Source organism: Globicephala melas, chromosome 10 (assembly GCF_963455315.2).
Source record: "Globicephala melas chromosome 10, mGloMel1.2, whole genome shotgun sequence".
In the NCBI taxonomy this organism is placed as follows: Eukaryota; Metazoa; Chordata; class Mammalia; order Artiodactyla; family Delphinidae; genus Globicephala; species Globicephala melas.
In genome coordinates, this window is record NC_083323.1 from 3,228,209 (window position 1) to 3,241,822 (window position 13,614).

Genomic DNA, 13,614 nt, shown 5'->3' on the forward strand with positions numbered 1-13,614 from the left:
TTCCCACCAGCCAGGTGCGCAAATGCAGGGACCACTCGCAAAGCTGCTTCTGGGTCCTGGCCAGGCGGCAGGCTGCACACCTGGAGGCCCCACCCCGTGGTCCTAGGCTCTGCCCTTCGCCTCTCTCCTCAACTCTCCCCAGACTGAACTCTCCCGGCCTCCCAGCTAAGTCGGGATCCCCCCGCCCCGTGACCTCGGACCTTTCTAGAAGGCAGAGCCACGCCCTCCCAAAGCGCCAGGTATCGGGTCCTGAACCGAGGGCATGCTTGCAGCAACCAGTAAAGAAACAGCCAAGTCAGCCCCCTCCCTTCCTGCACCCTCTCCCCGCAAGGAAAACAGTTCATCACGGGAAAGGCCGTGCTTTCGTGGTAAACTTCCGTTTGCAATTTTCCCAGCGTTTACTCACCGCTGCGTTACTTGCTGCTGGATGCAGAGGTAGGGTTTATGGAACGATGAACAAACCATCACCCACCACGCTGATGGCCTGGTCACCAGGAGGCAGTGCCGCTTTAAGCTCTTACGCGCCCGCACGGCAGGCTGCAGCCTGGCTGCTGGCACGCCACTGCCTTTCACACACATTTTAGGAAACTGACTGGGGGTCTGGGGTGAAGAAGCAGTGCATTAAAACGTTCCCCGTGTAAAATAAGAAGGAACAGGATCCCAGCCAGAGTTTCCACCCAGAACAGCTGATTTTCAGGAACCGACGACCGCCTTTCAGCAAGAGGTGGCCTGCTGCTCTGACAGCCAAGGTCCGGGCTCCAGGGCCCTGGCCAGCACCGAACCAGGAAATATGTGTGTGCCCAGCCCCCATGCCCGCTCTTCCCTGTGCCCGAGCTCTCAGGGCCCAGGCAGGGGACGTGCCCTGCTGGGCGCTGAGCCAGGACCGCCTGGTGGGCCAGCTCGCCTCTGTCCAGCGAGGAGGCAGGGCCGGACATCTGCAGGGATAAGCAAGGAGCAGGTTCCCACCAGGCAGCAGGATTGACCTAGAAATATGCAATTCAGAGCCAGCCCAGTGGGTCAGACATGCCGTTTTCTTCGGGGCCAATTTCATTTTTCTCCCAGATAAGTCCTCTATGATATGGACATGCAGTCTCATCTCTGTCTTCATCTGCCGGTTATCCGATCTGTTTGCTCCCTTCCCGTCTGTCTGGGTCACCCATTTGCAGTCCTCACGAAAGGGCAGAAACCACTCGACAGGCGCATCACTACAGGGTCAGAACCGTCCGACCCAGCCTCTGGCACTGGGAGTTTATCCTCTCAGCTCAACCTCACCGAATACGCAGGAGGAGCAGAGTTTTTTTAAAAAGCCAGACCGGGACTTCCCTGGTGGCGCAGTGGTTAAGAATCCACCTGCCAGTGAAGGGAAGACGGGTTTGAGCCCTGGTCTGGGAAGATTCCATGTGCCGTGGAGCAACTAAGCCCGTGCACCACGACTACTGAGCCTGCACTCAAGAGCCCGTGAGCCACAACTACTGAGCCCACGTGCCACAACTACTGAAGCCCATGCGCCTAGAGCCCGTGCTCCGCAACAAGAGAAGCCACCGCCATGAGAAGCCCGCGCACCGCAACGAAGAGTAGCCCCCGCTCGCCGCAACTAGAGAAAAGCCCGCGCACAGCAACAAAAACCCAACGCAGCCAAAAATAAATAAATAAATTTATATATTTTTTTAAAAGCCAGACCCCCAGAGGGACATCTGCAGGCCTGGGCCTAAAGGGGCGGGTCCGGAGGTATCCGATCAATGCCACACCTAACCCACCCCCGGCCGGCTTCGGGTGGCTGCCCCATCGGACACCTCCAGCAGCGGGCAGCTCCCGCGCTGCTGTTTTCAGTGGTGAGAAAGGGCGTCCTCAGCCTGAATCACCCAGACTGGCGCCCAGAAACTTCCTTCCCTCCAGGCCCCTCTGTTCAGCCTTGGCATCCAGAGGGAGGCCCTCAGGCCACAGGAGGCAGACGGCCACCCTCCTGCCACCTCCCTGGCCACCTTCTCCAGGAAGCCCTCCCAGGGGGGTCACAGCCGGCCACACTGACCCACCGCGTGTTGGGGCAGGAAGGGGAGCTCCCGGGAGCAGAGGGGCTCAGGAGCAAAGGGCCCCTTTCCCAGAGGCACCCTCCCCAGGAACCACCACAGTGTGTCTGGCACCTGTGTCGGTGGCTCAGAGATGATGGATCCCTGTCCCGAGGGCTCAAGCCCCCAGGGTATGGCCGAGGGGACCACCCTCCAGCACGCCCATCCAGAGAGGAGTCCACAGGCCTCTCGTCAAGTGGGGAAGAAGAAACTGCTCAGCAACACAGAACCCGCACACGGGTCAGGGACCCTCGGGCTTAGCCCAGCACCCAGGAGGCCCCGGACCCCTGACACCCCATAAGCCCTTTCCCTCTAAGCTCCACATTCCGTGCCAGGTCACTTTCGGGAAGAGCCTGTGTGTGCGCTTACAGTGCTGGCCAATCTCCCTTCCCAGAGCCTGCGCCCAGCGGGGGATCGATACATGCACACTCCTGCTCAGAAACTACGGGGGAGCGTGTGTTTGTGCTCAAAAAGCAGTAACAACCGAAATGCATTTCGGGCCAAATGAAAATGGATGACGCTTTTCATTTATTTATGTGCTTCTTTAACAAATTTAGGATCCTGCCCCCAGTCCCGAGCCGGGACGCACTTCAATTTCCCATTCTTCATCCTCTGCCATCTTCTCTCGGGAACATTTGTACTCTTCAATATTTAATAACCGAAAAAAGCCGCTGTGAACCTGGGCTATTTCCTCTTCTCCGAGAAGAATAACCGTCTGCTTCTGGAGAAAAAGTACTACAGGTAATTAAATGGAACTTTAACACCGACCACTTAGTGTTTACGGATGGGGGCAACCAGGCCCTGAATGGTGAAACGTCCACGGCTACCTGATCACTCGGGGCTGAGTCAGGAACCAGAAGCCTGGGTCCCAACTCCAGAGCAAAGCTCCCCATCCCCGCGGCCCCCTGCAGACCAGGGCTGGCCACCCTAGCACAAGATGCAGGTTCAGCGGCGACCAAAACATCTCTGTGGCTCCCAAGGGGGGACGACATCCTTTCCTCCACACTGTACTCCCCTGGGTACTGAGACGGAAGCGAGAGTGCAGGGAGGGACAGTCTCTGTGCAAACTCCAGCTCTGACCAGGTTTCCCTGCAAGGCATCCCTCCAAGCGCTCAGCTCCTATTAGACCCAGGGCATCACGCTAGATCCTCAGAAATAAGTGTGGCCCGTGCACTCAAGGCACAGACCGCCTGCCGAGAACCGCCTGCAACTATGTAACAGGGAGCAGGGAGCAGGCAGGTTACCCACACCCTACAGCCACAGGGCAGATGCAGATGGAACACGGAACAGGGGACAGCTCTGAGAACCATTTTGGAGGGACCTCCAGGATGTGACGTCGGTGTGGAGAAAGTGAAAACACACAGACATTTATCTGACGGGGGTGGCAGGTCACATATGCATATTTGCTTCTATAAAAAGTCGATGGAAGGAGAGGCTGTACAATTAGAAGACAACCGGTTATCCACAGGGGAAGAGAAGGAATGAGGGTTACAGGGAGAGAAACCTGATTCCTCTGAAAATACCCTGACTTTGGAACCATGGAAACAATTTTAGATAATTACAAAAATTAATTTAATTTTTTTAGAAATTAACTTTTATTGGAATATAGTTGCTTTACAGTATTAATTAAAAAAAACAACAACAACAAACGCTCTACAATGTGCATATGGGGACAAAATGACATCACAGACCTCCTGGCCAGATGCACTGTGGACACAGCGTCATACCTGTGACACTCTGACCTGAGTTTCATCCTGAGGAAACAACAAACGCAGACCAGAGGTGGGTCTGTCTGAGCACCAATGAGATGATAACCATGGCGATTAAGACTCATTGAACTATGTTTAAATCCACGATCTCATGATGACACCAAAACCCCCCCTCCAAAGCCTAACACCCTCACCCTCTGGAGGATGCTCTAAGCGGAGAACCAACTCGTTATTCTGAAAGCTGGAAATATCAAGGAAGAATTCAAGCATGTCTCCTGTCTTTCCTACATGAACTACGTCTTGGGGCAACCAAATAGTTAAGTTTTCAGAAATATGTTGGGTTAATAAATGGAGAAAGAATGCCAGAAGTCGAACATTACCATTTGCAACCTCTAATGAGATGATGGATGGAAGCCACAATGACCCAGGTCCTGATACAGGACAAAAGAAACGGCCTCAGGAAAGCACGCTCCTCCACCACCACCACAGGGGAGGGAGTCCTCCCAAAGATCCCCCCCACCCCACCAGCACCAAGGGACGGGGGACACGCTGGCTCATGTGTCGGGACCACGGGGATGCGCTCAGCAAGGTCCAGGGTGGAGACCCCACCCACAGACGGCCTGGTTTCCTCAACAAAGAGCAAAAACAGATGCAGGGAGAACGGGCAGAGTAAAAGACAGGAGAAGTACATCTACCAGTCACAATCTATGGACCCTGTTTGATTCCAGAGTTGCCCAAAAAATGACCAGACAACTGGGGAAATCGGAGCTTAAGCAGGGTATCTGATGATATTCAAGAAAAACGTGATTTTTTTACTTGTAATACTGGACTCAGGACTTTTGTTTTTCAAACAGAATGAGGGACTTCCCTGGCAGTCCAGTGGTTAGAACTCTGTGCTTCCACTGCAGGGGGGCGCGGGTTCGATCCCTGGTCGGGGAACTAAGATCCCGCAAGCCACGCGGCACGGCCAAAAAAAACAAAAACCCATGATGAGCTATCTACTAAAATATTTATGGGTCAAATGACAGGATGCTGGCTGGGATTTGCTTCAAAAGACCTGGGGGAGAGGGGCTGTAGGTGGGGGCTTGGAGGGTACCAGCCTGGCCGCGAGCCGATTCTTGCTGAAACCTGTGGCAGGTGCGTGAGAGGCGCGTTACACCACGTCCTCTATTTCTGATCCATCTAAAATTTCTCATAACTAAAAGAAAATGCCCATAATTATCACCTTCCCCATCCGGCCCCGAGCTGCCAAAGTGGAACCCTGCACTTTTACAACACGAGCTACCCACTGTTTTACTCTTCTGGTAAAACACGGAGGGCAGACCACGAGGACCAGTCCAAGGACGCCAGCGACGCCGATCCGGAGCCAGCGGCCTCTTTTCTTTTCCTTTTTCCAACACAGAGCAGGGTGGCCCCAGACAGGCATCCCTGTGGGTCGCAGCTGTCCTGCCCACCCGGCTGCCTGGTGGACACTTGCTCCTCGCCCGCCCCGCCCGTTACCCCTTCTCCTGGAAGCCTCACACTGCCCCTCCCCGGCCGGGGGCGGGGCGCTCCCTGTTGGATGCTCTCACAGACCCTTCCCCTTTCGTTGAGAGCCCCTGACTCTGCGGGTTCCTCGAACCCCGTGAAACCACCAATATCCTCCGCGTGACCCACCAAAGGCACTTTCACAAGGCTCCACCCACTGCTGCCTCGAGCAGGGCCGTCCAGCTCTGCTGCCCAGCACAGCCTCCACCCAGCGGGGCCCGCTCAGCACTGGCGAGACCACCCGGGCTGCCCCACCGTTCACGCAGAGCCGCCCCGCGGGAGCTCGGCAAAGGCCGAGGCCACAGGCACCAGGGCCTGACGAGGCAGGGCCCGCACTGCGGGCGGTCCCAGCAGACCCAGCCCGGCCCCGTCTCCCCAGCCAGGTCAGCCGCAACCTCAGACTCGCGGGGAGACTGAGTCACTCCACAGTGCCATCCTCAGAACCTCGATGCTCGGACCCTGCCGGCGAGCACTGCCCGGCGGGGTGCAGACGGGCACACGCACGCTCGCCCAGGGAGGTACGGACCAGCAAGAGGGGCCTGGGGGGAGACGGGGCTGCAGCACGTGGTGGCTGGAGAGCGCACAGAAATGTAGTGAGAGCCACGCCGCCCACTTCTGGGAGGAGAAGGCAGGCCCCCAAGGCGTCCCCCCGCGGCGCTGACACCCCGCCTTCGTTTGCAGGCAACGGGCCCCGCGTGCTACATGGGCGGCACAGCCGGGGTGCCCACGGCCAGTGCTCAGATGACACTTGTCACATAAACGAGGGAGACACTAGACGAAAGAGGGAGAGGACTCAGGTGGGGACAGAGGGCGGGTGCCTGTGGGCAAGCCAGGGTGCCAGCTGCCTGGTCCCAGGTATCAGAGGGAGGCCCCAGCTGGGCACAACGCCCAAGGGAGGTGCCTTGCCCTGGGCCTCTCCTCGTGGCCCAGACGTGACTGGCTCTGGGCACACAGGGGCGAAGCTGCTTCTTTCTCCCTGTATTGTTCCCCTAATAGCATCGCCCACACCCTGCTGTCAGCTGTGAAAACACTGTGTCACATGCGTGGGCTTCAGGGCCAGTCTGCCTGGTTCAAACCCCTACTAGTCAGAAGACTTAACCTACCAGTAGGATCACTTCTCTTAGCCCTGGTGCCTCCGTTTCCTCGTCTGCAAGGCAGGACAGAGGGGTGGTGAGAGGAGTAAAGGCAACTCACCAAATGAGATCATCTCCGGGAGGAGCCCCGCAGGCCCTTCCAGAACCATCTCTACCATCATCACTACCCAGAGGCCAACACCCCCAGCAGGAGGGCCGACAGTTAAGCAACACAAATGCCAAATGCCAAGGTAGCCATGCCCGCGGCCAACAGACAATGAAACCCCACCGTGCCCCCTCCCACACCCCCTCCTTGATGTGCAAACTACACGGAACAGAAAATTTCAGATTCCTCCAAAAAGCTCTATTACATGCTGAGTTAAGCATGGCCATGCACCAGATTCACTAAAATAAAGAGAGTTTCCAGGGGCGTCGTATTCCTTCCCCAGTGACGCTCTCGTCCGTCTCAGAGTAAAGGCGTCGTAGCCATCCAGACAGGAGCGCTGAGCTTTGTGGAGCAGCAAAGGGAGATGCAGACTCAGGACGCAAAAGGCCATGTGGGGACGTCCACACCCGTCCCCACTGCTAGCCTGGTGACACCTGTTGTGACCCAGCTGCACTCCTGCAGGACAGCGTCCCCTCTGCCCCTCCCTCCCCCACTGGTACTCACGTAAAAAGTGTTTTTCCAGTAAGGCGATTTCCAGGTGACCTTTGATCTCATTTAAGCGATCAAACTCTGTCCGGTTAAAGTCCTGGACTCCTGCAGCCATGATGAGGGTCCCTGGCCCAGCCTAGAAGGAAAACACCAAGAGCTCAGAGGAGCCTCCCGGAAGCATCCTGGGTCCACATCGACCAGTTCTCTAAGGGGTACCCCCCAAGGACCCCGTGGTCTAGAAGGGCTGGTCCACAGGGCCACCGGCCTAGGAAGACACTGGCTCTGCCTTAGAACTCGCATCAGTTCACCTCGGCTTCGCCTGTCGGTGGAAGGGACATTTCAGACAACAGGGACATCCTCAGAGCCCCGGTAAGGCCGACTTCCAGCAACAGTAAAGGCAAAACCGGAAGCGTGACGCTAAGCCTCTTGACGGTCACAACACAGCTCTCAGGCTGCAGAGGGAAGGAAACCATCGAAGCCTGCCCCGGCCCGCGTGGCGACCTCCCAGGAGGAGGGTGGCCTGGCCACAGGGCCTGTCGCCCTGCTGCCCTGGGAGGGGCAGCGACAGGACTCCGGGGAGGTGGGGCAGGGCGCGTCCACCGGCCAGGCTCTGAGGTGAGCGAACGCCAAACAGGGGCCTGTCCTTTCCCACAGAGGCTAATGAAAGCCACCACCCGCCATCCCACCAGGCCCAGGGTAGGCTCCGGTTTCAGGTCACCGCTGCCCGCTGGAAAGGGGTGCGCACGTCGGTACAGCCAGGCCTGCCCGGGGCGCAGCGGGGCTGCCGGCTCACGCCCACCCCACCGCTGACCTGGTGAGGGCAGCACCTGAGCGCCCTGCCGTGCGACGGGGGGATCTGACTCCCCAGTTTTGGTCTCCATGACCACACCCCCAAGGCAGGGTGAGGAAGGGGACACCCGGCATGGACAGGGTCCGTGACAGCCCTGGTGACCGCTCCAGGCACAGGTCATCTGCTCGGAGGCCACACCCCAGGAAGCAGCAGCTCACACTGGGGAACAACGGGGGCCGGTAAGACCCTCTAGCCCACGGCTGCCCTGTCCTGGCACGTGACCTCCTGCACTTTCAGCTGCTCTGGCTACCGGGGCATGAGGTCCCAGAGGGCAGGGACCAGGCCATGTTTACCTGCCCGCCCCGTGGGCCTGGCAGGGGCAGGTATGGGGAGACGGGGCGGCAGGCGAAAGGCAGGGTACGCCCCCTGCTCTGCGTGGGGAAGATGGCCAGGCTCGCCCATGGGTCCCCGCAGATGAACGTGTCCCTCCCCGGCCCATCCCCAACCTCGGCGCCCAAGATGGTGGCCCCGGAGCAGAGGGCAGAGGCTGGCCTGAAAAGGCGGCTCTGCACTGACTCGGAAGCAGAACACTGGACTCCATCACGTCAGCAAGTTCCCACCAAAGCAGGCAGGGCGCCCCGCGGTTTGCAGCCCCGTCTGAACACGTGAATCCACGTCCTCGGAAGGCTGTGACGCGTGTTAGTCTCTAAGCTGCTGGAATTAAGCTCACCTGGAACTTGCCCTAGAGCTTGAAGAGCTCCTACAGGGGCCCCCGGGTCCAAGACAGCCTGGGACCCTCGTGGCTTTGGCCGGACTCAGTGTCGAAGCTGCAGCAGCTCAGCTGGGCGCCCACAGGACGGCAGGGACGGTGAGGACCACCAGCTCTGGGGAGCCAGACAGCTGGAGGGGGCACCCCAATGCAGATGGCAGGCGCCGGGGGGAGTGCCCTGAAATCCTGGGGTCCACACCCCTCCGTGAGCCCCTTGGGTTCCTCCAGCTGACCCCTTTACAGACTTGCCGAGAGCAACGCTAAACTTGGGGTCGGGAGCCTGGACTCGGGACCCCCAAGGCTGCAGCACTGCCGCCACAAAACCAGGGAGGTGGCCTGGCTGCTTCTTCCCCCAGCTTCCCTAGAACCGCGTCTCTCCGCGGAGGGACCGGCTTCTACCCCCGGCTCCTGGAGGCGATGCCCGCTGCACTTCCACGTGCGTGGGGTCTCTGCCTCTGCCCCAGCTCTAGGGCTCTGGTCCTCGCCTCCTTGCCCCTCTCCTTACTGGCCTGTCACCAACCACTCGGGGGACCCTGGCCTCAGACCCCTCATCGTTCTCTTCAACGGTCCTCCCCCGACCACAGCCACACCCTGCCCTGGACATCACCCAACCTCCACCGCTGCGGCCCCTCGAGCCCGTCTGCCTGTCCAGGACCCCCTCCCTCCCCTCATTCCCCTCCCCCACCACGGGACCCGGATTCTACCCTCAACCACTGGGTCCGCTCGCCTCCTTTGCCCCAGGACACAGACAGGTTGCCCACAGAAAAGGACATAAGGATGAAGCCTGACGCTACAGCACGATGGCCCCTGAGGACACGGTGCTGAGACAGGCCAGTCGCAGGGACAAACACCGCGGGGCTCACTGAGGCCAGAGCTGGAGAGTCGGGTCACAGACGGAAAGCAGACGGGGCGGGGGCAGCCTGGAGGGGCAGCTGTGGAGCTGCTGTTCAGTGGGGACTGAGTTTCAGTTTGGGAAGATGAAGAAGGTCTGGAGATGGATGGTGGGGTGGCCGCACGACGACGTGAATGTGCCTAATGCCACCAAGCTGGACACTTAAAAACGGTCACAGCGGTCAACTCCGTGTTACGCGCACGTTACCACAATTAAAAATAAATAAAAACAATGAAGCCCAAACACAGGCAAAGTGACCAACCTCCCTCGTGAGAAAAGCCACTCTTCACCCCTCAGGTTCGCAGAACAGAAACACCTGGGGACACCCTGTGCAGGTGGGCAAGGGCGTGGCACGCAGGCCCCGCGGGTGGCGACGGAGGACACTGCACGCTCGTGGGAGGGTGCTGGTGACAGAGGCACGACCCTGCCCGCACACCCGGGGTGACGCGGGCCATGTGGGCACGAGGCTCATGGGAGTGACCGAGTGCCCCTCAGGGGCAGAGGTTAAGTGAAGGACAGCACATCCAGGGTGGGAGGCTGGCTCGGTCCCACCACCACGGAGAGAGAGCCCCGGGGGTTGGGGGGGGGTAGGGGGGTGAGCGAGCGTGACAGCCATTTGTACGCACGGCCCCCGTGCTCGCCCCTCCCTCAGGTGCTCCCCTCGGCCCTCGCCGGCCCGCTGGATCCACTCTGACGTGGAGGCACCCCCTTCCTAGGACAGCGCCCGTGAGCCCCGCGGTGTCCCGACAGGCAGATGCTGATGGGCTGCATCAGGAGACACACCAAGCGAGGCCCTGGCCCGCACGGAGCCAATGGCGGGAGGACCGCCACCACCTCTGCAAGGAACACAGCAAGCACCCAAGCAGGGCGCTCCCCCCCAGGCTCTGCAGCTCCAGCCCTGCCTGATGGATGGCTGGCTCTTAGGAGGCAGTGCCAATCGCTTATTCTTTCGTGCCAGGAGCAAACGCGCCATCCCTGTTCTATTATAAAGCATTAATAGCACAAGGAGCGGGGAAGGCGAGGGCTCGCGGCCACGGCTGGAAGGAAGACCGAGCTCAGGTGCTCGGGGAGGAGCCCAGACCCCAGGCCACCAGATCTGGCGTCCACTCGGGCAGGGCACCACAGCTGGTGTGGTGGGGCCTGCATGGCTCTGGGCTTCTTCACTGACAACAGGGAGGATTCGGGCAGCTGTGCCCACAACGGAGAGCCCGGCGGCTGTACCTGGCCAGGAGGGGACCACAGGAAGCCCACCCTCCCCCCCCCCGCTGCACGCCCGCTGACAAAACACGAGCTTCCAGAAGACAGGGCCCGCTCACGCCTGGTTCCCACCAGGGCCGCGGACCCCGCTCAGGAAAGCTGCTCTCCAAATCACAGGGGCCACGGTCCCCATGTGCGCTGAGGAGGCCCAGCCTGGGCTCGGCCAGCTGCCAGGGGTCGGTGACACGCACTCTGGGACGGCCAGACCAGCCAGGCACCCAGAGGCGGCTGCCCTCGGGCCAGGGGCCAGCAGCTTCCAGACAGCGCCCTGCGGCCCCTCGAGTCAAACTCCCGGGGATCAGGCTGTGTGAGAAGTTTGCCGGTCACCCAGAAAACCAGTGATGAAGGAAAAGAAAATCGGCCAATGGACAAATTATCCTCAGTCCAGGGATGAGCCCCCACCGGTGAGGCTGGGGGAGGTTTGGGGCGAGATGGGGAACAGCCCCGTCTGTGTCTGACCAGCCTGGGCAGGACACGGTCTACCCAAGCGCACGCTCAGCTTGGCCACCTGAGGATGGGGACAGCCCCACCCACCAGCGAGGGGCCTGGCATCCGCGGCCACGCAGAGCGGAGGACGCTCGGTACTCACAGGGTCCCTCAGCTCGTCACTGTCCCGGGGCGAGGTCCGAGGTATCTTCAGGGGTGTTTCGTCTCCGCATTCGGTGTCCGAGGCGTTTGGAGACTCTGCTAGATCAAGGAAGTCATCTCTCTTGTGACCTCTGAACCTGATCTTGTCCAGCCTCCTTAGCATGTTCAGCACTGAGCCCCTCTGCTTTACCTTAACATGACGCTCGGAGCCCCTGCAAGACAGCGAGGGGGAGGCACGGTCACGGGGTCAGCCGGCCGCCGGCCGCCGCCCTCCCACACCCGGCTGCAGGCCCCAGCCCTGGGCTGCCACCAGGCCCTGCCCTCAGGGAGCAGCCAGTGCCGCTATTCAGGGACCCCAGGGCCCACAGGCTCCCATCTCGTGCCCAGCAGGCCGGGGCCCTCCGTCACCCCCATCCGGCTGGGCTGGCCGCTGAGCTCAGACCCCCGCCGCCCACCCAGGCCAGCTCCCCTGAGTGCCCCACGGGGCAGAAGGAAGCCACGTCTCTCGGTGCGACCTGGAGCAGCAGGGGTGCCGAAGACCCTGGGAAGAGGGGGCTGGGGAGGGGAGGGGGAGACACTGCAGCGAAAAGTGGGGAGGGCCGGCGCGCCTCCTCCCAGGCTCTGACAACCATCAGGACCCACGACCAAGGGCACGCCCAGGACAGCCCCTAGAACGCTGGGCCTCAGGGTGTCTCAGACCCCCTCCGGCCCCGTCCCCTCGCTCCACCTGGCCCCGCCCCCAGGGACACGACCTGAAACACCGTCCTGCTCGCCTGGGCACCCTAGTTCTGCTCTCAGGACCAGCTCAGCCTCACTCGCTCCGAGAGATCTTCCCACACACGGCCAGTCTGGAACCCAGCGCCCGCCCACCTGCCTCCTGGGCAGCCCCCAAGCTGCCGGCGCTGGATCCCTCCAGCCTGGAGGGAGGCAGCAAAGGCCTGGTGTGGTGCCTCTGTGTGCTGGCACGGAGGACACGTGTAAGTTCAAACACACGTGCACACGCCAGAGGTGGATGCCTACAGGGGTGCCCACTCCCCACATCTCTGACCCAACCCGTCCAGGAGAGCCCAGTGGGTGGGGCATAGTGGCCCTTCTGCACGTCCAGCCCACCTCACTCCCAAGCCCACGGCAGGGGCCGTGCGGCCCAACCCCGGTCCCGGTCACACAGTCCCTCGGCCCCCAACGTCTGCAAGAGGCCCTGGGTCCCTGCGGGGCAGGGACTCTGGACACACCTGGGCTCACAGCCTGTCCTTCCACTTCCCACCTTTCTGGCCTCAGCTTCCACCTCTGCAACGGGATTAACCCCGATCAGGCCAAAGTATCCCGAGAATGTGAGATGACGCACGAGCACAGACTACTCAGCCTGGACCAATAAACAGCACGGCGATTTCCTGCAGGGCGACAGGAAGTGGGGTGAGCAGGGTGGAATCCATCAACTCAGCCCGAACCGCCCCAGCTGGGACACTTGGGACAGTTTACGGGGAACCACGAAGGCAGGGGAAAGCACTTCCTGTTTTGGACGGTGCAGGCTCGGAGCCGTTGAATCATGTTAAATCACAGCCCAGGGTGCCTGCCTGCAGCCCTGCGTACCCGCCCCACCTGCCAAGGGGCCTCCACTCCCCCGGCATCACAGCTCAAGGCAGGAAAGCCTGTGAACAGTGGCGGCCCGTGAGCCCCACGTCAGAATGAGCCAGGGCTCCGCTCTACAAGGACAACTGAGGCTGCAGCACATCGGGGGAGGGTGTGCAGGTGTTCCTGGGACAGATGCTTCTCGGGGCTCACGTGGAACACTAAGGTGGCCCGATGTGGCCTAAGCCTAACCCTAACCCTGGTGTAAAAACCACAGGAAACCCACCATCCCCTGGAGTCCAGGGTAGCCCAGGAGTGGGCAAGGCCACGGGGCTGGAGAAGCCGGTATCCCTGCTCACGTGGCGGGAAAGGGGCACATGGCTGGCCATCTGGAAAGATATCCACGTGAGAAGAGAGAACTTAAGTCCCTAGTGAGAGAGGCTGACAGTCTACATTAAGAGACTGAAAAAATAAAGACTCAGTCAACCAGACAAAAGTAAATAGACATTTGTTTTAAAGCTGCAATGAGGGGCTTCCCTGATGGCGCAGTGGTTAAGAATCCGCTTGCCAGTGCAGGGGACACAGGTTCGAGCCCTGGTCCAGGAAGATCCCACATGCCGTGGAGCAACTAAGCCCGTGTGCCACAACTACTGAGCCTGTACTCTAGAGCCCGCGAGCCACAGCTACTGAAGCCCGCGCACCTAGAGCCCGTGCTCCCA

At 60.4% G+C, this 13,614-nt stretch overlaps 1 protein-coding gene across 5 annotated transcripts in view; it reads right to left on the reverse strand.

The window, feature by feature from the left end:
* Positions 1-13,614, reverse strand: part of GRAMD4 (GRAM domain containing 4) — a 77,197-nt gene that overhangs the window by 31,921 nt on the left and 31,662 nt on the right. For 2 of the 5 annotated variants that reach the window (XM_030855598.2, XM_060305521.1), the window contains exons 2-3: positions 11,328-11,538; positions 7,046-7,166 (exon numbers count right to left, since the gene is read on the reverse strand). In XM_030855598.2, the coding sequence (XP_030711458.1) occupies positions 7,046-7,166; positions 11,328-11,538 (332 nt within the window). Of the gene's footprint in view, positions 1-7,045; positions 7,167-11,327; positions 11,539-12,558; positions 12,718-13,614 lie in introns of all 5 variants that reach the window. The other 3 variants (XM_070046379.1, XM_030855602.2, XM_060305519.2) reach the window with 3 other exon arrangements.